At 41.4% G+C, this 27,177-nt stretch overlaps 1 protein-coding gene and 1 non-coding gene across 2 annotated transcripts; one reads left to right on the forward strand and one right to left on the reverse strand.

Moving 5' to 3' along the window:
* The first annotated feature begins 490 nt into the window (after positions 1-490).
* RAP2A (RAP2A, member of RAS oncogene family) lies at positions 491-25,854 on the forward strand. Its single transcript, XM_024566981.4, has 2 exons — positions 491-1,058; positions 23,429-25,854. The coding sequence occupies exons 1-2, from the start codon at positions 745-747 to the stop codon at positions 23,664-23,666; spliced, it is 552 nt and encodes a 183-aa protein (XP_024422749.1). The 5' UTR covers positions 491-744; the 3' UTR covers positions 23,667-25,854.
* Positions 20,433-20,539, reverse strand: LOC112314046 (U6 spliceosomal RNA). The gene has a single exon (XR_002975756.1). It is a non-coding gene; the product is annotated as a U6 spliceosomal RNA (small nuclear RNA).
* Positions 25,855-27,177: the final 1,323 nt, after the last annotated feature.

Raw genomic sequence — 27,177 nt, forward strand, 5'->3', positions numbered from 1 at the left:
TCCGTCTCTTTCCACTTCCCTCCTCAGTGATTGCTGCAGACTGCTGTGGTCTCTCTAACAGCTTGCCTCCGCCAGATTCTAAGCGTGGGATTCTCAGGTTGACGCGGTTCCTGTCTCCGGTGGACGAACTGTGCATGCTCATTACACAGGCCCCGGAGTTCGCTCTGGAGTGCGAGTGAGGGTGTTGTTGGGTGGCCAAGGTGGTTGTTTATCTAAACGCGGACGGAGGCTACCGGGCGGCGCAGAGCCTCCCGGGAGAGCGCGCTGCCGGTCGCCTAGGCGACGCAGTGCAGGGGCGGGGCTGAGCCGCCGGGGCCCCGCCCCAGGCCGCCGGCCCCGCCCCCGGCAGCGCTGCGGCTGGAGCTAGGGCTCGGGCGCGCGCTCTGGCGCCGGGGTTAGCGGCGGCGGCGGCGGCGGCGGGCCGGGGCGGGGAGCTGGGCGTGGAGGCGCGAGGGGCGGGGCAGGGCGGGCAGCACTGCGGTCCCGCGGCTCGGGCGGCTCCGGCGGCTCCCACTCACTGTTCGCTCTCAGTGCCTGCCTGCACCGGCGGGGCCGCATTGCCGCTTGGCTTGGCCCATGCCCGCTGCTCCCTCCGCCAGCGCCCGGGGGGCTGCAGCGGCTGTGAAGTGGGGGAGGCCGCATAAGGCGGCGGGATCGGCCGCCGGGGCAGGGTCCGGGGACGCAGCGCGGCGGGCGTAGGTCTATGTCGCGGGCGGTGGCGGCGGCGACGGCCGCGGAGGGACGATGCGCGAGTACAAAGTGGTGGTGCTGGGCTCGGGCGGGGTCGGCAAATCCGCCCTGACCGTGCAGTTCGTGACCGGCACCTTCATCGAAAAATACGACCCCACCATCGAGGACTTCTACCGCAAGGAGATCGAGGTGGACTCGTCGCCGTCGGTGCTGGAGATCCTGGACACCGCGGGCACTGAGCAGTTCGCGTCCATGCGGGACCTGTACATCAAGAACGGCCAGGGCTTCATCCTCGTCTACAGTCTCGTCAACCAGCAGAGCTTCCAGGACATCAAGCCCATGCGGGACCAGATCATCCGAGTGAAGCGGTGAGAGGGCTCGGGCCGCGGGCTGGGGGCTTCGCTGTGCAGCTGGGCAGCCGCCGTCCCGGGGCCAGCTCTCCCTCTTCCTCTCTGCACTGGGGTGCCCCGAGGGCAGGGGGAGCTGTCTAGAGAGATGCCTCTGGGGTCTCACGCTTTATAATATTTTTTCATTTTGCCAGCATCACCATTATCATCATCTTGAATCTCAAATTTGATGCTTTGTTTCACAACTCAAATTTGGCATCCCGTGAACCCAGAGCACAGCTCTTTGTCTCTTGGATATTATTAGTGGCGCTTGTGTAGAACCCCAAAGGAAACAAAGTTTAAAACTTGGCAGGGGGTGGAAGGGTGAGTTGGTTTGTGATGGGAAGAGGGCAGTTGTGCAAGTGTAATGGAGACATTTTCAAGCTGAACAACAAGAAGAAATCTACCTTTGCAATATTTGACAGCAAGAACTGCTCACACATATAGTGTACTAGTAAAAATGTCAGATCGAGGGGAAAGAGACCTTGCTCATCTCGAAAGATTGAATGGGGCCAAGGCGTTTTTAAAATTGATCTCTTCAGTTGAGACGAAACTTTAAAGACAGATTATCAAATTATTTGAGGACGTCTTAACAGCTCAGGGAGGCTGAGAGAATATTAACTTTTAAAAAAATCTAGCTGCCTTACCCTCCCCCCTCACAAAAAAAAAAAGGCATTGCTAGGAACAAGTTTCTTCAAAGCTGTAACTTAAGTATATTACCGATTTTTTTTTGTTTTTTTTTAAGTATATTATCTAAAGTTAATGCAGCTAAGCTCTTTCATTATATAAACTCTTTTCTAAAGTATGTACTTTGGAAATATGGCGTAGTTTAGATAGCTTCAAATGTTTGTTTTCTCTAAATGAACTTAGTGGTTTTTTCCTTATTTCAAGCATTAGAAGTATAATACTATCTTAGTTCAAAGTTTTAGCAAAATTTTCTAATCTAATTATTGTTTAGTTACACATTAATTCTTATAATTAGTTAATAATTGCTGATAATTTTAATGTCACTTTATTTTTCCCCACATAATTCTCCTCAAAATTGGAAGGCATTTACAGAAAGATAGTTGTAGGTGTAGACAAAGTCCCATCACGAGTCATTTTGCGTCTGTTCATTGAGAAAGAGCAAGGACCAAGTCCTGTGAACTCAGGGGTGCTCAGAAACCCATTACCAGCAGTGGGTTTTTAACTCCAGGGATGAGATCAAAGGGGAAATCCTTTCCCCAAGACCAGCCCATCCCCCCATTAACTCATTGGCTGCACACTGTAATAGCTAAACTAAAATTTTGCATGTCATTTCTTATGTTAAGTTTCAAACTGGAATAAAATGGAGATACTTCCATGGCCTCCGCTGCTGTTCTAAAATAGAAATCTGGTAGCTTTCTACTTCTCCGTTCTCACTTAATACTGCGAATTATTTAACCCACTGTATCTGAAATATTATCATTCAACATGTAAGCAATATTAAAAAATTACCGATGTGTTTTACCTTCTTTTTCATACTAGATTTTCAAAATCCAGTGTATAACTTACACTCACGGGCTGTCCCACTTCAGACCAGCCATACTTTAAGTGCTCAGTCAGTCGCTCCATGTGGCTGCCGGCCACCATACTGGACAGCACCGGTCTAAGGTGCACGTGTTTGGGGAAAATGCTTGCATCGCTAAGCTTCAGTTTCCTTATCTGTGAAACAGAGTATAACGTACACCCTCAGAGTCTTTCTTAGAATTAAATGAGATACATTTTAAGGTGCCCAACACAATACCTTGGACAAAGAAATTCTAAAATTCCAGTTTTTCTTTTATTAATGATAACTTTGTCACCCTACTTTCTTTCAATTTCATTCTTAATATAAATGTAATACTATAGGAAATAAATTTGTGATTGCATTTTGAAATTCATTACGTAGTGTAGACGTAAAGATGATGCTAAAAAGCAGTTAGGGTTAAAGTAATCCTTAAAAAGATTTGTTGATGGTCTCTGCAAATATTTTTCCTTACTGAAGTCTGATGGCCCTGGCTGGGTGGCTCACTTGGTTAAGAGTGTTGTTCCAATACACCAAGGTTGTGGTTCATTCTCTTCCCACCCCCGCTTCCTCTCTGGCTAAAATCAATAAACAATTTTTTTTTTTAAAAAGATCTTATGGGCAGGAGAATGAACATTTAACTTCAACCCTGGCACCAGTGCATGACCAAACAGTGAAATGGAGCTTTTTGTTGAATTGTTGTTGTATGGAGGGTTTTGCTTTTAAAAAATATAAAACAAGCCAATGCTCTCTTAAATATTTTCAGGTGCATAGACATATGCGTATACACATAGCCTTTTGTCAAAGCCAAGTGGACCGACTGAAAATTACTATATTTATAAATTGATATGCTTTTTTTTTAACTTGACTTTGGGTGAGGTCGCACAAGGAAGAGTGATAGGAATACAGAAAATGTCTCAAGTGAAATAAAACTAGAATTCTTTCCCATTTCATAATTGCTTTTCTCATTTCTACCAGGGTAAGCCATGGTCCTCACTTGAAGTATGTTGGAACAAGGTGTGTTCTTCTTAGAGTAAAGCCCAGGAATCTTCAACATGACCTTCCCAGGCAGGCAGAGTGTGCTCTTGTCCAGACCCGCCCCCCGCCCTTTGCAACCTCCTCTTGCAACACTCCTCATCCCTTAGATTCCGACACCCAGACCTTCTTTTAGTCTCTTCAAAGTGTCCATCTCTCAGCTTTCCTTCTACCTGTGGAAGTCTTCTGCCTTCTGCAGAATTCACTCCCCTCGCTTAAAAGACTTCCTCCTCGGGGAAGCTTTCCTCCTCCCCATTGAATTAACTCCTTCCCATTTTCTCACTTTAGGTCAGCTTCTTGCCTGGCCCTTCTCTCAACCAGAGGGGCTTCAGACTTCAGTTGCAACCCATACTTCCCTCTTGTAGCGTTCATGAAAGCTGAATTCTTGTGTAACGATTTACGTACAGTTGGCCATTGAACTTGAACCCCAAGAGGCTAGCCCAGCGACTGGTACATAGGAAACAATCAAGAAAAATATGTTGAAAGAAAACTAGTGTTCAGAAGGAGAAGTATTTTATTGTCCTTTAACCTCAGTTTTCCCAAACATTTTCATTTTATAGGTGAAGGAAATGAATCTTTAAAGCAGATGGAGTAGATGGTGTTCCTTCAGCTCGGACATTCTATGAGAGTTCCTCTGTCTAGTTAGGGCAACAGGGGAAGAAGCGAAGTTCAATATGAACCTTAAAAAATCAGGAGCACAGCATACAACTGTAATTGAATAACAATAAAAATTTTAAAAAAAATCAGGAGCACAAGGTCAGGAGGTGGGAAATGCACAGAATATGTTTCTTAGCTGTTAAATAGACCATATTAGCTAAACTAGGAATTTATGCAGAAGTGTGAGAGGAGATAAGGCTTAAAAACGTAAACTTAAATGATAGAAAGTTGAAGACTTTGGACTTGATCTTAGTAGTCAAGGCCCAGGATCCTAATTGTTATAGAAATAATAATATGGTGGCGATATGATGTATGGCTTAGTGGCAGCAGACCACAGTTAAGAGGAATAGTTGTGAAATATTGTGATAATCTAGTATCACAAGATTTAGTATACTTCTGTATGAAGTATAAAGATTCTGAATTAGCATGGTATCTGTAGAAACAGAAAGGAAAGAATGGATATAAATAGTGTCGTTAAGAATGAATTCATTAAACTGGATGGGAGAGGAAGATGGAAAGGTCAAAAGTAACCTTGACATTTTGAAAACGAATGAATAGAATTATGGAGGAGTAGCTGAGGGAGTTTACTTCAAGCTTTGGCGATGGTAATCTTCCAGGTAGATGCACCTAATAAATAATCAGAATATTTGAGTCAAGCCTGAAACGTCAGTTTATGTGTGAATCTAAAGACTCAGGATGAGCTGTGTGGTTCAGATTTGTAGAGTAGGTGAAATCTGTTGGGTAGAATATAGAGAGAGAGAAATGAGTAGATGCAGCCAGAAATAGAAATTAGACATGAATATAGCCAAGGATAGAACCTGAGAGTTGTAAGCTATATGGAGACTTCATACTTTGCACTAGGCTAGAAGGCGTTTTAAGATTGGGGAAAAGGTTGAAAAAGGGTGGTTGATTTGCACTCCCCAAAGTAAATGTTACTGTTTTTTACTAATATTTCTATATCACTTGAGTGATCGCTTTCAGACAACAGAAACGATTGTTTGCACCTTTTCTCTTTGCAAAAAGTAGCTATATAAAAAGAGAGGCCGAGTGCCCATCGCTACACAGAACCCTGACCTACTGCAGATGGGTGCTGTGAGCCGAAACCAGGAACCCATCAGATGAGGTTTGTCCTAACTAAGTGAACCGTCTGGAGCTTGCCCCCATTCCTTTCTCCACAAACACCTCCTTCCCCAGTGCAATACCTCCGATAACCCAGTGGTAATCAAAATCTGGGCATCCAAGCCTGGCCAGGTGGCTTGGTTGGTGGTTGTGGGTTAGCTTTCCAGTCAGGGCACACCCGTGGCTAGGGGATCGGTCCCTGGTTGGGGTGTGTACAGGAGGCAACGGATCATTCGATGCTTTTCTCTCCCTTCCAGCCTTTCCTTTCTCAAATCAGTAAGCATATCCTAGGGTGAAGATTAAAAAAAAATCTGGTCCTCCAAGGTACAGAGCCTCATATCCATGAGTCACTCTCTATAGCCCAGAGTAATGTTTCAAGTAAATTTATGATTTTGTGCTGGGCCGCGTTCACAGCCATCCTGGGCTGCGTGCGGCCTGCGGGCCGCTGGTTGGACACCCCTGCATGGGCCCCCCTCAGCTCTAACCCTCTTGAGTACTTCCGTCCAGGTGGTTCAGTGAGGGAAGAGAGGTCAAGTTGAATATGAACCTTAAAGAACGAGCAGCCTGTGATCTGCAAATCTTGTCTCCTTAAGATTTGGTAATTATATCAATAACATCTATAATCAGAGTGATCATTACAATGATTTTTTTTAAGGGAAAGGGGACAAAAGTAGTTTCAATGCTCAGCCAACTGGTCTATTGCACACAGGCAAAAGATGGCAACTACCCCGCCAATGAAAACCCCTCTGACAAGAACAGTTGAGTGAGTGAAAGGAGGTGTGACTGACCGCTGAGTGAGAAATATTCAGGCCACTAGGCAACGGATAATACTGACTTTCCAGCTCTCCTTTAGGAAAAAGTTGGATAATTAATTAACTGGTGAACATTAAGGAGGAGATAGAGGAACTGATAAAATGTTTTTAGAGGATGCAGCAGAAGGAAGGGCCAGCAAAGCTGGAAAATTTATCAGGTCACTTGAGAAAATTATATGCTGTCTTCTATGAAACTATATATGGCCCGCTAAAATGCGTAGATTATACATTTATACCCATTTCTAAGCTATGGTCTTTACATAAAAACCATGTGTACCATGCTTAATGTAAAGATTTTTTTTTAGGATAATTTTTATTTTCTGCAATTTTTCTCTTAGCCATTGTCTTCAGAACCCAAGTCTCTGGGGAGCGATGTGTGACTCTACTCCAGGCTTTCCTTTGCTTCTGTGTCAACTTTGCCCTGTTATCTGTCTCTCTCCCTCTGTCCTTAACCTGGTGTCTTCTTATGTACTCATATTTTCCTGGCCTATTATATAAAAAGAATTGTAAGTTCTTTAAATTTTGGAAAAATACTTGTGTGTATGAGTAGACTTCCAAACGAGATCAAGCTGATGGACACAGATTAGTTGTAAAAGTAAAGATTACAGGTAATATTTCTGTAGGAAATGGATCACGAAATGTTAATGGTGTGCAGAAATACACCATGTGTAGTTGCTCTTTTTTCTTTGTTACTTTGAGAGTTGTGGTTCGTTGTATGAAAAATTATTCTCAGCCTCATGGGGAAAGTTTCTTAAACTTTCCTTCATTCTTTACCAAATCAAATTGAATCTTTTAGTAGAGTAATATCAATAATGATAATGCTATGATTTTAGACATCTACATTTTAGTAAAACGTATAAGTGAAATATAAATATATTGGTAAATTTTAAAGTTATACTTAAAAATGGCTTACTTCTAGTTGCTAAGATTTTATCATGGTATATACTGAACATAATATTTGAATGGATTTAACTTTAGACTTCTAAAAGATTGAAACCTTTTTGAAAATACCAGCCCTAATATAATAGTACAACTATTTTGCTTCTTGTGGGAAAACTCTAATACACCTATAACCCTGATTTTCAATAAATTTCAGTTTAAATTCAGGGTCACTGCTATGAAGTAAGATTTTTTTTAAGCATGTGAGTTAAAATAAGGTTACTGGGTGTCTGAATATTTTGAAGTTATGGTTTGGGAAGTCCAGAAACAAAGCAACAATTAGAAGTCTTTGGAAATTCGATGCATTTTAACTACTTAATGTTGGAAATGTGCTTATCACACATGGCTGAAAACTATCAGAATAAGCTACTTAAAGTAGACTTTAGCATTTTAATTAAGTACACTTGTCATTACATATTCTTTTTGAGTCAAAATGCTGATGTAATCAATGGCAAAATGGGATAGGTGATTTTTTTGTTTTCTGTAGTGTTTTTAAATGTTTTTTGTTTTGCTGTGTTCAATACATTTAAGATTTGAAAACATACCAAAATTGATATTTTAAGGAGAAATACAGTGACTTATCATTTTTGTACATTTTTGAAATTTATTTATTGGTATTAAAATATAATTGGCATGTAGCATTGTATTAGTTTTAGGTTTTCCACTTAGTAAAATTACCCAAGAGTAACATTGTAACCCTTTACTTAAAACATTTCCGAGTGTTGTTTCTCATAAAACATAATGATTTTATATGTGTATATATTGGGAAATGATTACCAAAGTAAGTTTAGTTAACATCCATCATCACACATGGTTACAATTTTTTGTGCGTGATGAGAATTTTAATGGTCTGCTGTCTTAGCACCTTTCAGATGTGCCATTCAGTAACTATAGTCACCGTATACACCATAATATAGTGGTGAATATTACGTCCCCAGCACTTCATCTCAAAACTGGAAGCTGGTACCACATTCAGCCATCTCTTCTTCCGCACTCTCCCTCCCACCCCATCCCCCAGCCCGGCCTCTGGCAACCACCAATCTCTTCTCTCCATCTGTAAGTTCAGTGTTGTTCTGTTTCACATTCCACGCACGAGGGAGGTCATTCAGTATTTGTCCTTCTCCGGCTGACTTACTTCATGTAGCATGTTGCCCTCAAGAGCCATCCATGGTGTCACACGTGGCAGCATTTTCTTATTTCTTTATGGGTGAATAATATTCCGTTGTATATATACTACTTGTTCCTTTATCTATTCATAGATAAGTGGATGCTCAGGCTATTTCCATGTCTTGGCTATTATAAATAATGCTGTATTGAACCTGGGGGGTAAAGATACCTTTTTGAGACAGTGCTTTTGTTTTCTTTGGGTAAATACCCAGAAGGGCAATTGCTAGATCATGTGGTAGCTCTATTTTTTAATTTTTGAGGAACCTCCATACTATTTTCTATGGTGGCTGCAACAATTACATTCCCACAAACAATGCCCACGGATTCCCTTTTCTTTACATTCTTGCCAACACTTGTTATTCTTTGTCTTTTTGATAATAGCCATTTTAACAGATGTGAGGTGAAATCTCATTGTTATTTTGATTTACATTTCCCAACAGTACCTGTTGACCATTTGTATGTCTTCTATGAAAAAAGGTGTATTCAGATTCCCTGCCCATTTTTTTAATCCAGTTGTCTGTCTGTGTTCTTACTGGGTTTTATGTTTTTATGTTCTTTGGATATTAACCCCTTACAGATACATGATTTGTAAATGTTGTCTCCCATGCCATATGTGGCCTTTTCATTTTGTGGATGGTTTCCTTTGCTTTACAGAAGCTTTTGGGTTTGATGTAGTTCCACTTGTTTAATTTTGCTTTTTGTTGCCTTGGCCTTTGGTGGAAAATCCAAAAAAGCAAGACTGATGTCAAGGTGCTTACCCCTATATCTTCTTTTAGGAGTTTTATGGTTTCAGGTCTTGCATTCAGGTCTTTAACCCACTTTGAGTTGATCTTTATGCGTGGTGTAAGAGTGGTCCAGTTTCATTTTCTCCATGTGGCTGTCTAGTTGTCCCAGAACCATTTACTGAAGAGACTCTTCTTTCCCCGTTGTATCTTTTGGCTCCTTTATCATAAAAAAGTTGATTATATATTCATAGGCTTATTTCCATGTTCTCTGTTTTCTTCCATTGATCTGTGTATTTGTTTTTATGTCAATATCATACTTTTTGATTATTATAGCCTTGCAATATCATACTGTTTTGATTACTCTAGCTTTGTAATATAGTTTGAAATCAGAGCATATTATGTGTCCAGCTTTGTTCTTTTTTCTCAAGATAACTTTGGCTATTCACTGTCTTTTGTAGTTTCATACAAATTTTACATTGATCTATTTCTGTGAAAATGCCATTGGAATTTTAATGGGGATTGCATTGAATCTATAGATTGTTTTGTGTAGTATGGGCATTTTAACTACATTAATTCTTCTAATCCAAAAGCACATAATATCTTTCCATTTATGAGTCTTCTTCAGTTTCTTTCAGTGTTTATAACTTCTTTTTAATTGTTATTTGTAAAAAAGCATTGGTAAAATGACACATTTCTGTCTGCTTCTTTGCATTCACTCAGAAAACATTCACGTTTTCCTAACCTTGGCCCTCAGCAGGAACCGCATTTTACGTTGTGACACAGTGCACACACGGGCATAAATACACGTAACTGAAACCAAAGTTGCATGTAATGGTAGTTACACTTCCTGTGTTGCTTGTAGTGTACTTTCTATTTTTGATTTAATCTCTCTTGTATTTTTTCCATTACCATTATACTTTCCATTTTATTTCATTGTTTTTAAATGCTCCCCTTGAGCCACTAAATCATTCTCATCACACACAATTTGAAAACTGTTATCCTAAAACAGTTAACTCTAAGAAAAGTAAATGGAACGTTCTCATTAGTATTTCGAAACACCTCTTACCCTATCTTGCTGTTGTTTCAGTTCTCAACAATGCTATACGAATGCTGTGAACATGAAGTGCTCCCCGACATGAGTTAGCATATGCTTCCTCTGTTACAGAGAAAGATAACACTTAGTCGCTGGAAAAAACGAGATACATAAAGTGTGTCTTTTGAGGAAGCGTTTATTACTGTTGTGCATATTAGAAATCTAAGTACATACCTCTGCTTTTGTGCATTCTGATGAGGAAGGGTAGCTGCTGCCTTGTAAAACTTTGGGACCCAGAAAGGGCTATTGTAGTAGCATTCAGACTACTATGTGATGGCAAGTATCTCCGTTACTGCCTCAGGTTGCTGAGGAGGTTTTGGAAACTGGTCTTTTTAAGAGGTTTGCTGCAGCAGTCCAGGAAAATATTGATTCGGCTCTCCCTGTAAGACAGTAAAAATACATGAAGATAACTGTACTTACAGATATCTTAAAATCAATTAGTAAAATTACCCAAGAGGAACATTGTAAACCTTTACTTAAAACATTTAGGAGTTTTATTATGCTTTCCTAGGAGTAGCCCCTTAGAAATTAATAATTCAAGTGTGGAAATCCTACATCATATTAATAATTCAGTCCATATTAGTATTTTTTTCTGTAGTAGGTGTCTTTACAGCTCTCCATAAATGAAATCTTAGAGTGTTTTTCTCCATTTTTGGATGGAGAATTTTGTTCTAAATTAATCCATCCTCAGGTTTCCAATGAACATAACAAATAGTATAAATATTATAATTGCTGTAATACAGTATTTCATTTAATTGTGCATACTGATATAATCTCATCTCTGAACACACTTAAGTGTTACTCTCACTAAAGCTGAGCTCCAGGACATATTAGTTATATAATTATAGTCACATTAACATTATCTTCATCTCAATTTCTTCATCTGTAATATGGGTATAATGTAATAAATAATGAGGTAATGAATGTAAAGTGTTTCTTTACATAGTAACTCCAAAATATCAATTATAATGTTTCACCACACTTTACAGAACTAGGAATGAAACCCAGGCATTTATCTGGCCTTATAAAATTGTGTGCTGCCTGGCGATTTCTTAGGAATTAGACTCCTTACCATACACAGATGAACTGCACAGCCGGTTTGGTATTTCAGTTCCACGTCTCCCTTTGCTTTCTCCTCTGCGTCTGAAGCGCTGGAACAGAATTCAGGGCACAGACCCATCCCCCAGAGCCTGGCTTTACATGGGGACAGTATGTTTTTGTGACTCACAGAAAATGGTGATGATTTTTTAATACATATATTTTAAATATAAAAAATACTTTATAAAAAGCAACCAGGCATATAATTTTAAATACTTGCTAAATGACTTTTTTCTTGTTAAGAAAGTGAATAATAGACCTTTTTATAAATACCCAAAACTGCACAGGGAGAATGTAATTTTAACAGTCTGTATGGATAGATACATCCATATAGTAACGTGTTGACAGTTTTTAATAAACTGGTTCCAGAAGTTTTGTCTGTCTTCAGATAAAAGTCATCACTGTCAACATGAAGTGCTGTTTAAGCCACTTCGTTTTCACTACGTTGCACTGGGCATCATGCAGAATAAGTGCCAGAGAACTATCTGCCACAATGTACTGTAAATAAGTACACAGTTCACAGTGGTAATTATATAGAGAGAATAGAGACAGATACATATTGTTTAAGACTTTATTTATTTTTTAGAGAGAGACAGAAACATCGATGGCTGCCTCTGGCACACCCCAACGGAGGGCCTGGCCTGCACCCCAGACGTGTGCCCTGACGCCGAAGTGAACCAGTGACCTTCTGGTTTTCAGGACAGCGTCCAACCCGCTGGGCTACACCAGTCAGGGCGAGATACATTTTTTAAAATAATTTGACTTCTTAAGTTTCAAAATTTTTTTCCACCAAGATAGTCGCTTGTACCAGGCCACCTTTTCTAAGGATTTTTTCATGCCTTCTACATCATTATCAAAGTTCAAAAATTTGTCTAGGAGACTCACGCTCACAATATGTACAGATAGTCCCTGACTTCCAGTGGTTTGACTTAAGACTTTTTGACTGGACGATGGCGCAGAAGCCATACTCATTCCATAGAAGCCATACTTTGAATTTTGATCTTTTTCCGGACTAGAAATATATGGTGGGCCTCTCTGTCATCATGCCAGGCACAGCAGTGAGCTGCAGTTGCCCATCGGCCATGCGGTCGCGAGGGCAAACAGCCGGTGCTCACAGTGTACGCGTTGTGTTTGGTGACTCTCCCCACCTGCAGGCTAATGGCAGTGTTCTGAGTGTGTTTGAGGTCACCTAGGCTAAGCTGTGATGTTCAGTAGGTTGGGTGTATTAAATGCATTTTTGACTTACAGTATTTTCAATTGACAATGGATTTATCGGGAGAAAATCAAGGAGCATCTGTATTTATTGTTACATGTAGTAATTTGATCCTCCTTGGAAATGAAATCTTATTTTCTATTTGTATTTAGTGATAGGATGGTTTGAGCAGAATAATTATTTTAGAAAGCAGTAGAAAAGTAAACTGATTTATGGAAAAGTGAGAGAAAAGAATGCATTAGCTACTGCCCAGGGAGGAATGGGTGGGGTAGTTTTTTTACACAGCAATAGTTACTGGAAAAATGAAATGTTTTAAAAAATATTTATTGAAAGCAAGTGATAAGTGAATGAATGACTGTATCTTAACTCTTAAAAGGTGGCGAATTGATGCAAGCGCCTGCCATCTGCCCCCACAGTTTATCTGTCCTGTGGCTTGCACTGTTCCCGCCCACACACAACTAACTGCACTTCAAGGGTCACATTTTATTAAGACTATTACATATTGAAGTTCAGTTCAGGAGAAAAATCTAAGTATACAAGGTCTGTCCAGAAGGTATCCGGCCATACACTATGCAAAATAGAGGCATTTATAAAAGAAGATACAAAATACAAGACACATTGTACATGGGACAATGACAGGTCAGTCCCCTTCCAAGTAGGCACCTTGAGACCTCACACAGTTCTCCCAATTGCCTTCAGCTGCCCCATCATATTTTCATGAATCTCATTGATTATCTGAAAGCTCTCCCCTTTCAAAGCTGATTTTAGTTTGGAGAAAACCAGAAGTCGCAGGGCACCAAATCTGGACTACAGAAGGGCTGAGTCACCTGGGTGATTTGATGTTTCACCAAAAAAACTCTGCACGAGACGTGATACATGAGTGGACATGTCATGATAAAGCTGCCAATCACCAGTTGCCCGTAGCTGCGGCCCTCTGAATCGTCTGAATAGTTTCCGTGGAGGAATGTCCAAGTTTAACACAAAATCTGATGTAGATTCTTTGCTCTACTCTGTTATTTTGAATGCAATGGCCACACAGTACACATGCTCACTCAACAGCATCTACTGCCCCCACTGACTAGTACAGTGAAGTCATCATTGTTCACTCATGTGCATTCCAGTCCACTTTCCTTGGCTGCGAGGTTACATCATTGGTACACAAACCATTTTCGGTATATTAACAGTGGCTGGACTTTTTCTGGACAGACCTTCGTATGTGTATACTAATCTCTACATCACCTCCTCCCCCTTCTCTCTACCCACAGTGTATATTTTTTGTAAAAGCAGCTGACATATAGTACCTGGTTTATGTTAACAAAAAAAAATTGCCACATATTTGGTGGTAATCTGCTTTATTTTGACACCCAGCACCTGGTACATAAAAAGCACCCAGTAAATGTTTGTCAAATTCATGGATAAAGGTCCCTTCAGGTCATTCATTACCTTCTATATTTTGACCATTTCCTCCCAAATCTCTGGAGACACTTATACTGCCAACCAGTTTCAGCATTTCAGTATCCAGTGCAAGGCATGATAAAGAATTAAAAAAAAAAAAAAAAAAGTTGTGCATCCAAATCGGCTTTTTGGCCTGGTGACCATGGATGTGTTTGCATTGTTTCCGTGACATTTTCATATGGGCTACATGCACAGACCGTCATCTCCGAAGATCATCACTTCATTATCTCGCTCCGTTTTGTATGCCTGCAAGAGTCAAGAATGGATTCCAGCCCTGGGGATGCAGCTGCAGAGAAAACACATGCGGCCCTTTCCTTCCTGAGCTCCCAGATGTCACTTCAGAGGTGGCCCAGCTGGCTCAAAGGTAGCCCAAAGGCAGAAACAAGACTTTATATTAGGAGTCCTAGTTTTATTGAGTTTGGGGGTTTTTTCCTTTTTTTTTTTTTTTTAATTACCCCCCCAGTGTCTTACTAGGGCTTCAGCGCCATGGTTCACGTCAGGTGACTTGGCTTAGCAGTGTTTGGAGTGAGAAGATGAATGGAATAAAGAAAGATATTTCTGTTTAAATAAGATGGTAAGTGGCCAGCCTCTGACTAGAGGGAATACACATCTACTTGTTTCTCTCAAATCTTTTCCACAAGGGTTAGTGGTCTTCCAGCTAAATATAGTCAGACTGGGCCGTCCTTGCCAGGGAGTGGGGCCAGAGCAAGGAGATAAGATACTAAGTAAAACTCTTGTACTCTCAGAGATGGATCACCACAATTAAGATTCTAGAAGTACTTACTAGCAGATGGTTTGAGAGCCCTTAGAAGAGTAATTAGCATTTCTGTAGTAGTTTACAGTATCCATAATACTTGGAACCGCTAATTGCAGTATCTGGCACAGACTAAACCCTCTACTGATGCTGCCTATTATTGGTAAGGTCATCCCCATGATCCTTCTTAGCAAAATACCTAGGTATCTTTAATAGTTCTGTTTCACAAATAAGGAATCTCAGAAAGGTCACATTACGTATTCAAGGGATCAAACAAAGCTGGTGCTTGTCCCTAGGTATCTCTAAAACCAAATCCAGTTCCCTCCCCCTTTCCATCCTGCTATTACCAGGGACTCGGTTGTGGTTGGCCTTGACTGTGAACACAGGCGTGGACTTTATTTAGCCGCTGTGGAGTCACCACGTGTTTTTCTGAGGTAGTGGAGTAGGGAGATTGGGACAGGACTGTGGGAAGCAGTATGTTAATGTTGTGAAGTGACCTGGAAGGTAGAATAGAGGGTGAGACATGGGAGGGAGGGCCAGGTAGGACACGATTGCATAGCTCAGGCCTGAGTCATTTTGGAAGTGAACAGCGTTGTGTAGTGGGCATGAAAGTACAGGCACAGACTTTCTCACACCCGGTGAATTCTCGCTCTGCCTGCCTCCCGTAGCCACTCCTGTGCTAGACCCGTCGGCACAGCTTCTCAGCCCAGCCCCGTAGCAGCTGAGACTGCTGTGGATGGTCTGCTTTCCACCCATTCTCCATTGCTCCCACTGTGATGTCTTACAGCTGTTTCTAGTGTCTTCTGCCTCAGTGTTGACGAATCCTGGGAAAGTGTCTGTAGCTCCTCATTTGCCATTGGCTGCTGCCAGGCGCCATCCACCCTGCCAATAATGTGAGTTCCCAGCTCCTTTATTGTGTGTGTGTGTTTTGTTTTGCTTTTTCCATCTGTCACCTGTTACTTCTGGTTCAAATGAAAAAACCTTTTTAATAGGCATCGCCAGTCAATCTTACGCCAGTTGAACCAACCAGGTACATGTCATATATAATTGATGTCTTCCTCCCCTGAGCTGTTTATTGTTGGAGAGAAGAAATGCTAATACTATGGGTCCGATAACCTGAGCTTTCAGAAAGCTGGTAGATTTTTCTTTTGTGAAGTTTTTTAACTTTTATTCAGTGCTGTTTATACTTCCTGATTTGGAAATAAGAAATATTTTAAGATCTAACTATTGAGATAGAAACATTTCCCAGGATAAGTGCCCTTCTACTGATAATTTTAAAAGTTCCCTAAAAAGTCTTAGCTCTTCATAGCTTCGGTGTATCCTTAAATCTTCATTCAAAGATATCTTTTAAAAAGCATTTGTAATTGCACTTTGTGTACCAAATACATATGCATTTTTATTCATAAACATTTTTGCTAAAAATTCTGAAATGAAGCTGTGCTGAGATGTATCTTTTATTGCTTTTCAGATATAAATTTAGATAATTCTAATAACTTTTATGCTCTTGAACAATCCACTCAATTTAGTCTTTTCAAGTATAATAGGTGGACTTATTTCTCAATACACAGGTTTCGGATTTCAAGTCTCACTGAAGTTATGTCTGAACACCCTTGTTCCTTTGACAGATTGAAACCTGTGTGCTCTTCATATGTGTTCAGGCTTGAATTTTTCCTGCTATTTAAATTATGTAAGAAGAATCATACTTTGTTGACAGATTTGAATATGACATATTTTTGATTTGGTGACTGAATGTACGTTAAAACACAGATTGAAATTTGGCTACACATTCCAAGTATCAAATATAGATCAACACTTTTTTCTCTACCTATTCTGGCATCTTGGATATTTTGCTTAAAAAAAAATAAGACAGTCAATGGGTTTATTTAGACAGTTTCTGCACTTTGTTCTTAAATGACAAGGTTTTAGGCTTCTAGTTACAAACAGTTCCTCACGAATAATACGTCAATAATACATTACTTGGCTGGATAATCTCCATTTCTAATTTAAAAAGCCAGATTAAATGTGCTCATCATTATGTTTTTTCTTTTTAATGCGGATATTTGAAGTACTGCATATCTTGATGTGCCTCAAACAGATTGTGGTCAAATGGATACAATTTATAGATATGATAGTGAAGAAAATGTTCAGAACTGTTACTGCTTTTATTTCCAATAACATATACTTTAGTATTAGCATTTACTGTACTTTTAGTCTTTAGCCTGTCTTGAGTCTAAATTAAAAGCATAGCACTTGGACAGAAATTTAAAATTGATTAATAGTGCATAGCTGAGTGATAAACTGACTGATCAGCTTAACCATGCACTTTATGTGACTCCAACCCCATAATCAATATGCATGTTTACTCAGTTTGTCTCAAAGGTTATTTTACTGTCCCTATTTTAATGAGGAAATCTTTTAAATAATTATCCTACTTATTGATTTTTTGTTTCAGTTTTTTTTTTTTGAGGTGCATACCAGTAGCATAACCAAATCCCAGATGAAGATGTAGGACAGACATTTCAAGCAACGCAGCAGGCCACTCGTGTTCCATCCTTGACATTTCTGTGTGCAAACACCGACACAGTTAACTTTGCTTTATCGAGCTCCTGGCTCTGCAACATTCACCTCTGTGGCGGTTGTTCATTCTTCACCGAGGTGCAGTATCCCCTTGCATGAGTGCTCTGCGATTTCATTCTTCTGCTGACGGGCATTTGGGTGGTTTCTGGATGGGGCGGTCATGTATAATGCTACTGTGAACATTCTGGTGCATATCTGTCGCTCACACGCCTACATACAGTTTCTCTCAGTGCATACCTAGCCGCAGAATTCTTGGGTCAAAAACGCACGTGTTCGACATGAGTAAATACTGCCAAATAGCTTTCCCAAGTAGTGTTCCAGGAGGTTACTCTTCCCCCAGTAAGAGTTCCAGGTGTGTCACATCCGAGCCCACATTTGAGATTGTCAGGCTTTTTAATTTTAGCCTATCTGATACCATTCTAATGGTATCTAATTGGGATTTTAGTTTTTGTTTCCGTGGTACATAATGATTTTGAGCACCTTTTCATATGTCTGTTTATTGACTATTTGGGTATCTTTAAGAAATACTTAAGTGTTTTGTCCATTAAAAAGTTGTATGGTCTTTTTATGTTTTGTATGAATTCTCTCTGCATTCTGGATAGAAGTCCTCTCGTCCTTGAGCAATTATGAGTAAAGCTGCTGTAAACATCTAGGGGCAGGCTTTCTCTCTTTTGGGTAAATACCAAGGGTTGCTGGACTGTGTGGGAAGAGTATGTGTAATTCTGTAAAAACCCTTCCAACTGTTTCAAGGGGCTGTGACATTTTGCATTCCCTCCAGCAGTGGGTAAGAGTCCCTGTTGCTCCACCTCCCCATGAGGGAGGGTACTCTCAGCGTCCTGGACACCAGCCAGTCTCATCGGTGTGAGGTGCTGTCTCGTTTTCATCTGTGTTTCCCTGATGACGTAGGGTGTGGAGCATCTTTTCACATGCTTATTTGCCATCTTTGTATCTTTCTTGGTGAAGTGTTTGTAAAGTTTTTGGCCTAGTTAACGTTAAGTTTTCTTATGGTTGAGTTTTAAGATTTTGTATATTTTGGATAAAAAACCTTTATCAGGTATTTATTTTGCAAATGTCTTCTCCCTCAGTGGTGGGTGTGTGTGTGTTCCCATGAAACGTATTGATATGGACAGGTGTTGTCCCCATCTGTCCCTTGGCTATTGTGACCTGCTCTAGGTCACAGTCCTCCTCTGCGTGGTCAAAGTCAGGTTGTTGTGACTTACTCCAGGTTCTAGAAAAGAAGGGCAAAGGGCAGACGTCTAGGGCAAGGAATTTTCTTTTAACAAAGTAGCGCAGAATCCCACAATAATTTCCACTCAGATTTTATTGGTAGAACTTAGTCCCATGGTCCCACCTCACTGGGAGGAAAACTGGGAAATGTAGTTTCCGGTTGAGCTGCCATGTGGCCAGGAGGAAGGGGCGGATGGCATGGCAGGGGAGCCAGACACTTGGCCTGGGGTGCTTCCCTGGCACCGGAGTCCACTGCGGTTTGCACTGGACACACTGTGGAAGGAGCACAGTGCAGTTCAGGTGTCTGTGTCTCATGTTTTTCAAAGGGCAGGTCTTGACCCATGATTGAGCCACGAAGTCAGTTCAGTGGGTTGTGACCAGTGACTTTTTTTTTTAATGGAAAAATATGGAAAGGAGCAGAATAGAGTACAATAAAAAAGTTAAAGTATATCAGTAACTTGTACATTATAAAGGTAAATTAGTTTATGAATATTTTTATCTGTGTACTGGTTATGATATAAAATGTATTACTTTAGGTCACAGTTTCAAAAAGTCTTTTCCCATTTCCTTTCTTTTGGGATTAATATTTCTTTTTAATCTTCACTGGGTCTTCCTAGTACTTTGCTTCACTGAATGTTCAAACTCTTGGGTCCACCTCAGGTTTGTGGGAAAGTAAAAGACAGCTTTGCCCAGGTCTGAAGAAGTGCTTGGAAGTCAGAGAGGTAATGGATGATGTCCAGAGGGGAAATCGGTGGGTTTGCTTCCTAGTCTTTTTTTTTTTAATAATTTTTATTTTTAAATTATAGTTGACACACAACATTATATTAGTTTCAGGTGTACCACCATGCGACTAGACATTTCTATAATTTACAAAGTGATCACCTCAATAAATCTAGTACCCATCTGATACCATATTAGTTACTAGAATATTATTGTTTATATTTCCTGTGTTGTTCTTTACATCCCCACAACTATTCTGTCACTACCAGTTTGTACTTAATCCCTTCGCCTTTTCCCCCTGCCCTCTAACAACCCCCCCCAATCTGGCAACTATCAAGATGTTCTCTGTATTTTAAGTGTGTTTCTGTCCTGCTTGTTCATTTATTTATTTATTTTTATTCTACATTTTAGTAAAATCGTCTGGCTGACTTCTCTGTCTGACTTAGCTCGGCCAGCACAGTGCCCTCTAGATCCCTCTAGCTCCATCCCTACTGTCACAGAGGGCAAGATTTCATTCCCTTCTGCGGCTGAAAGCACGTTCTACTGTGTACACGCACCACTTCTTTTCCCCTCACCTGCTGATGGACACTTAGGCTGCTTCCACATCTTGGCTCTTGCAGATAACGCTGCAGGGGACATACGGGTGTACGTGTCTTTCTCTTTAGCATTTTGGGTTTCTTCAGATCAGGACCCAGAAGCGGAATTGTTGGGTCCTTCTTTGTCTCTTGTTATAGCCGTGGTTTTAGTGTCTGTTCAGTCTGGTAGAAGTGTTGCTACCCCAGATTTTGTTGGTTTGTTTGCTTGTTTCCATTTGCACGAAATGCCTTTTTCCATCCCTTTTGTTCTGTGAGTGCCTTGTGGTCTGCGGTGGTCTCTTACCCACAGCACAGGTAAGGGTCTTCTTGTTTGTTTGTCTCTTCAGCCACCGTGCTTTTTTTGATTGGCACACGTAACCCATTTTCATTTAAAGTGATTATTGATGGACATGTAGTTATTGCCATTTTATTATTCATGATATTTATCTTTTTACCCTTTAACATTTCTTGTAATACTGGTTTGGTGGTGATGATGAACTCCAGCTTTTTCTTGTCTGGGAAGCTCTTTATCTGTCCTTCCAGTCTAAAGGACAGCTTTGCTGGGTAGAGCAATCTTGGTTTTAGGTCCTTGCTTTTCATCACTTTGAATATTTTGTGCCTGTCCTTCTGGCCTGCACATTTCTGTGAAGTCATCTGATAGTCTTAAAAATAGGGAACGCCTCACGAATTTGCGCATTGTCCTTGCCCAGGGCCCTCGCTGGTCTTCTCTGTATGGTCCCAGTTCCCGTGTGTGCACTGCCAAGGCGAGCGCCCCCGGTGGCCGTTTAAAACAGTGTTTAAACACCTGAGTTGCAGGCAGCATCCATTGGCCCCTCACAGTCGTGCTGTTAGGAATTCATTCTTCCCATCAAAGGTCAATCCTTAATTTCTGTGAAAGCAGATTACTTTTATTTACATTGGAATGGAATATCCCTGATAGCTTTGAATTTTTTTTAGTATCATTACTCTCCTTAATTTTTACATTACATTTACAATTTCTCTCTGTTCTTCTTCAATATGTTTTCTGAAACCAAGAGAAAGTCAGAGCAAAAGATTGTGATTTCCTTTCATTATTCAAGCTAAATTACCAGAAATGCCTTTTAAGATAAAATATTTAGTCGCTTCCAAACTAGTCAGCTTAGAGGAAGAGGGCAGCCTTATTTAGCTCATGTTTTCCTTGCAGGAAGTGTCGATGTCTCGTGCTGGCATGCGACGGTAGGAGCCCTCGGCTCCCAGCCACAGACGGCCTTTTCCGCAGAGCTGCCATCGCACTTCACTGAACAGTCAAGAACATCAGTCCCAAGGGCGGGGAAACAGGCATCTGAAGCCCTGGTGGATTTAGTGTGCATTTCTGGGTGTCCATTGAGACTGTGCGTGCACAGCAATCTGACGGACTGACCTCGAAGTGAGATTTGTCCGGTTCGAAGGGTGTGTCAGACACACACACACTCACACACACATACTATGCATGCCTTTGAGACAGAAATTACACGTCTAGGTGTAATTTGTCAGATTGTTATTTATGTCAATGAAAAAAACTAGGAGATGGCAACCGTTTATATGCATTAATGGGGAAGAGTAATTAAATCATGGTACAGCTGTAGCCTAGAGTCTGTGAAATGGAACACCACTTACCCAGTAACACAGTGTATATCATATACTGAAGTGGAAAGCTCCATGATAGTAAATGAAAGTTGAGACTAGTGAATGAAGTAGGTATGATACTTTTTATAAAAATGTCTGTGTTTACATAGATAGGTATATAAAATAGTCTGAAGGGTTATACACCAAAGTAGTTATAGTAATTATTCTGATGGAGGTGAGAGGGATTTTTTATTTTCATCTCTACCTATTTACTTGTTCCCAGAGACTTTTTTTTAATTATTAAGTATTACTTATTCAATTTGAGAAGGGAGAAAAGAAAAGATTTCTGTATTCTAAAGGCTAAAAGCACTAGCACCTGGAAGAAAGGGCACGATGGTAGATTCCGGCTCGTTCGTTAGGTGGGGGTAAACTCGTTAACGCCAGCGTTTAACAGAACTGGCAGAAGGGACAAGTGCGCAGCCTGAGATGCGAGTGCTGCATCACTAAAGATGCTCAAACAACCGTTTGGGAAGGTCGCCATGGAAGCGATAGACACACCAAGTGTTTGGACATCTTGCCTTGAGACTCCGGGTAGGTGTGAGATTTTTAACATCGGGTGGAGGGTTGGACAAGGGGACCTATAAAATCTTTCTGATTCTCATTTCTGAATTTAAAGACAATTGTATTTCGAGCTGCTTGTGAAAAAGTAAGACAGGAAGATAAAATGCATGCGAAGGATGGCCTTGTAATGTCACGCTACAGCACCCTCAAACGGAAGTTAAAGACCCGGGCGGTACTGGGGTCTGTCTACAGCTTCTCATGGGCGGATAAAGGAAGGGAAGAAGGAATCGACCCTGGGCTTGCCACAGTATAAAACCAGGAGCCAGGTACCTGCCCATCGGGTGGGGGTCACAAACTAGTAGGTTAGGCCGGTGATTCTGAAACCCTGCCGAGCTTCACAGGTAGTCTTTAGTGCTTCTGGGTGTCGATAATATATTTTTTGTCTTGGGTCCTGATCCCACAAATTCAGCCTCAGCAGCTGGAGTGGGACCTGGATATCAGCATATATTTTTTTAAATTATCAAGTTATTTGATGACCCGCCAAGTCTAGGCACACAACCAAGTAAAAGACACATGCACACATACATAATAGATACACAAATATCAGGACAGTTACAAGAAATAGGGAAAACGTAAGGTTGATGGATAAACACATCAAACTCTTAACTATTTGTATTTTCAAAGCTGCCTCGCCGAGAGCCATCAACATTGACAGCTAAGGGACACTCCAGCCAGTGTTTCTGATGTTTCATTCAGTGCATGGAGCAGAGCTGCATCAAAGAACTAGTTTTATTTATTAATACAGGACATAATCATGCTCATATATATTCTCATGAGAAGAATGAAATGCAGTTGTATCTTTGCAAGTAGAACAGAGTAGGAGCTGGCATCGTCCTGACATGCCTGGCAGGTTGGCTCCAGGCAAAGCTTCTCTGTGCCGCAGGCCAAGGGGGCCTGTGTACAAAGCGGCTGACGTACAGGGTCTGCAATGCAGCTTCACTGTCATCACCATTTGTCCACCCAGAGACCAAGGGGGACACAATCGATTACATGAAACAAGGAAGGGCCCAGGGCAGAGGAAGCAACAGGAGTGGGGCGGGCCGCTTTGACTCCCTGAAAAGTCGGACACGAGGGGCCTTGGAGACAGGTTCAGGGGTTCAGCCCAGGATGAGCTGTCACTGCCCGCTGCTCCCCTGGTTGCAAGTCTCGTGGGGACTCGGATGCTCACCCGAGAGGGGAGAAAGGTGTGGGCATGCCCCGGGGAGGGAGAGCGTGCCTTAAAGGAGGCATAATGCGTTCATTAAAAACATCACTTTGGAAAACTTACTTGTGATCCACCATGGGAGCAGCTGCTAAGTGCCCTCGGGTAGACATCACGCCAGCGGGGCAAATGACTTTTCATGCAGCCACAGAGAGCATCTGTGGTAGAGTCCAGGGGAAAGGAGGAAGTACCTTTTCGTATTGAACCTCGTACTAACTTCCAGAACGTATGTGTGTCTTGTTTGTTCTCTCGTAGGTATGAGAAGGTGCCAGTCATCTTGGTTGGGAACAAAGTGGACCTGGAGAGTGAGAGAGAGGTGTCATCCAACGAAGGCAGAGCCCTTGCCGAGGAGTGGGGCTGCCCCTTTATGGAGACTTCCGCTAAGAGTAAAACAATGGTGGACGAACTCTTTGCAGAAATCGTGAGGCAAATGAACTATGCTGCACAGCCTGACAAAGATGACCCATGCTGTTCTGCATGCAACATCCAATAGCATTCAAAAAAGGCTCTTCAGGACGGGATCTGCCCCACGTCACAGGCGACACAAACCGCGTCTACTCGGCTGCGGAGTGGGCGGGCTGTGCGGCATGAATCTGCAGAGAAATCGCAGTCCTCACCCAGAATTCAGCGGTGATGGTCCGCTGACATCCCTGAGTAACACTTGGGCTCCGTAGCTACAGTTTTCACCATTGTCCTCGGTCTCCTAGACGCACCTGCAACTCCCAGGCGCAGCCCACGGATCCACAGGGCCGTCGCCTTTGAAGGTTCTGATGGCCGTGTCGCCGAGCTGACCGAAGCGACTCTCGTGTACATCAAAAATAATCATGAGAGCGAACCAGGAGAATTCCTACGACCACTACAATTAAAATATTTTATCTTCTTTAAAGAAATAAGTAAAGGAGAAATATTTTCCTACGAGAGTACTGAGTTTCAGGAATCGAGCGAGTGCTGCTGACCGCTGCATTCCGTCGAGTGAGACGTAGCGGCTCTGCCGAGCGCGGTATGGGGGAGACTCTGCCCAGCTGGCACGTTTCTCTTTCTCCAAGTTGATGCCTGAGTGTAGATGTTCTCCTGCTTTGTGACACAGAACTGACTCCCGCATCCATCCTCTGTAGAGCAAAAGTCAAAACGCTGTATACAAACACAATCTGGCTTTAGAATGTGTACAATTACCTGCTTTGCCACAGAAAACGGAGGCCCTCGCTAGGGGTCGATCCGAGTTCAAACCCCAAGCCCACCCTCTGTTAACCAAGCGGGTGCGGTCATCAGTACGTTACTGAAGGAGAAGGAAGCAACTGTGAGGCAAAGAGACTGCCCAGCCTTACTAACAAGAAGCGTTCCCGTCTTAGGTTCACTGGCACCATCACGTAAGGAAAATGAAGCCATGTTGCGTCCACATGTCCCGTGTGCAGAGACCTCACAGGACGGTACAAATACCTTGCGTTTTTCCGTTTGTTAAAGCAGCAAATTCCTTCTTGCCTTTAAGGGCTATGGTTGTGGTGTGATTCTTGGTTAACCTGCTTTCAGAATCAAATTTGCTGTAGCAGAGCTTCATTGCAGGCATTTAAAAAGATTGAATAACCATGTGAAATCAGTTGGGCTTAAAAGTAGACCATAAATTACAGAGTGGAAAGTAAGGGACAAAAAAAACTTTTATCTTTAATTTTCCTGGGGAAGTACATAAAGATTTTCCTGTACCAATTTTGCCCTGATTACTGAAGTGACAAATAAAGCTAGAGAATATTTTGTTTGAAAAGGTGCTCAAGCTCTGAAATCTCTGGTTTCCATAGCCGCAAAGTATTTGTCATTCGCATGACTGACGGCCCGGGAGGAACCTATGCACAACTTTGACAGTCAAGTGTAGAAGGGTTTTTAACTAACGTCAGAGTTCCAAATGCTAAAGAGCGTACCTTGAGCTGATTCTCTGGAGATAAACTTGGCCTTCAGAACTGCAGTGTCACTGAGCCTGTGGTCTACGTGCTGCCCCACACGCTGTTGGTTTCACACTCTTGTGCAAGTAGCCTCTGGTCTCACGTGTGTAACTGAGAGAATAGTGTGTGTTTGTGTGTGCACGTGTGTATTGTTCCTAAGAACTTGGCACAAGTCCGAAGTAATTGCCTATACTGAGAATCCGTGTTGCAGAATATAGTGTATCAAAAGCATCTTTTCGTTCTAAATTATTTAATTGTTTGTTATACATCACTGAAATCACTGGTAGCCACTCCCCCCACCCCAAGTGTTTAGTAAACTGGTGTTAAGCTTAAAGGTGGATAGTAACTTCTCAGAGGTGAGAAAACAGGTATGTGGGTAAAACCAGGCCCTGGTGGTCAAAAGTCTTTGAATTGTGAATATTTGAATTCTTCTGTGTAGGTTTTTTTAAAAGCCCAATTATGAAGCACCTTGTTTCTAGAACAGAAACTTCTAACCAGTTTGATTGAAACAGATTTCATTGTGTAAAAGTTGATTTGACTCAACATGTAGAGAAATCAAAGGTTCAGGAAGTATGACTTACCTCCTGAAATAGAAACATTTGTTAGTGAGTTGGTTGAATTTTGAAGCCTCTCACTTCTCAGAATGATTCTGTTTTTTAGAATGCCACATTTAATAGCAATTTATGACAACTAAGATTACATAGTATAAACATCTATAAAAATTCTACAGTCTTACATAATGGATTGCTATGCAGATGAGAAAAATAAGTTTAATAAGAAAAATAAGGAAAGGTGTGGCAAAATGTGAGGTGGAAGAGGTTATCTAACAAGTGGGGTTTTAGTGAGACGTGTTTGTCAGACTGAAGGTGGCTTTCCCTGCAAAGATGTTCCTAACGACAGACTGGGCCACCTGATCAGTGTTCCCTACACATTTAGTGACGAGGCATCGAAGCCACCCAGAACTGGGGAGGCCTCGTGCGCTCCTGCTGTCGGTGTGTCGCCTGGTATGAATAGAACTCGGCGTGAATGAGTGTGTCTGTTGAGATGTTAATACAGAGCTTACAAACCGGAAGACTGCATTTGTTGGCACACGAAATAATAGTGGCTACAGAGAAAAGCCCGTGACCTCGTGTCGCTGTTTATTTTATGCCCTGATCAGACTAGCAACCAGATATGTGGAAGTTTTTCTAACATGCCTTAAAAATATTGTGGTTTGATCCAAAGACCCGTTTTGTTTTTTTTTTTTAGCTATTATTATAAGTTTTTTGTTTTGTCTTGTTTTACTTTTATACAAAGGTGGCATTTGTTAAGGTTTTTTTTTCTTTTATGTTGCGACCCTTTAGGGTTCTTTTAAGCTGTGATAGCGATGGTGACTGATGCTTTTCATTTTGTTCAACATACACGAACCAGCCAGCATCTGGTCAAAAGTATTACATACAGTCTTTCTTAAATGATTGAAAGGTGCTTCGATGACTTTCTCCCTGGGTTTGCAGCATCAGGACTGAACTTGACTCTAATCAGGACAGTTGCCATCACCCTCCTGTGGTAAAACTACTGAGATTTGCTTTTCCTTATAAAAAATGTTGCCTCAGTGTCTGCTCTTTGTTTTCAAGAGTTGTCCAGTTCGAATGTCCTCGGTTTCTGTGAGAATATGAAAGTGCTTGTTCTGTGTGTTGCTGTCGGGTTCTGTTTGTTTTGTTTTTTAGTTCTTTGTTCTGCTCAGTAGTCTTGCGTTAGCACTGGGTAAGCTTGACTTGTCTCCTTAGCCAATCAAATGGTAAAGCCTACGGGGGTCTTTTCTTTTTTTAATTAGCGTGTCATTGTGCATCTATTAAATCTTGATCAGGGTTTCAAGAATGACTGCAGTGGGTTTTGGAAACAGACTTGTCACTATTGATTTGGGGTTTCCCAGAGAAAAATACAGTTCACAGTTAATTGTTGAGCTCTAATACAACTGACCATTTCAAATTGAACAGCAGTTTATTGTTTTGTAACAGTGTCAGTTGTTAAACCTTGGCATTTCAAGTAAAACATGAATTGTAGTAATAACTCAATGCAAATTCAACAGTTGTA

The sequence above is a fragment of the Desmodus rotundus genome, chromosome 13 (genome assembly GCF_022682495.2).
Source record: "Desmodus rotundus isolate HL8 chromosome 13, HLdesRot8A.1, whole genome shotgun sequence".
NCBI classification, from domain to species: Eukaryota; Metazoa; Chordata; class Mammalia; order Chiroptera; family Phyllostomidae; genus Desmodus; species Desmodus rotundus.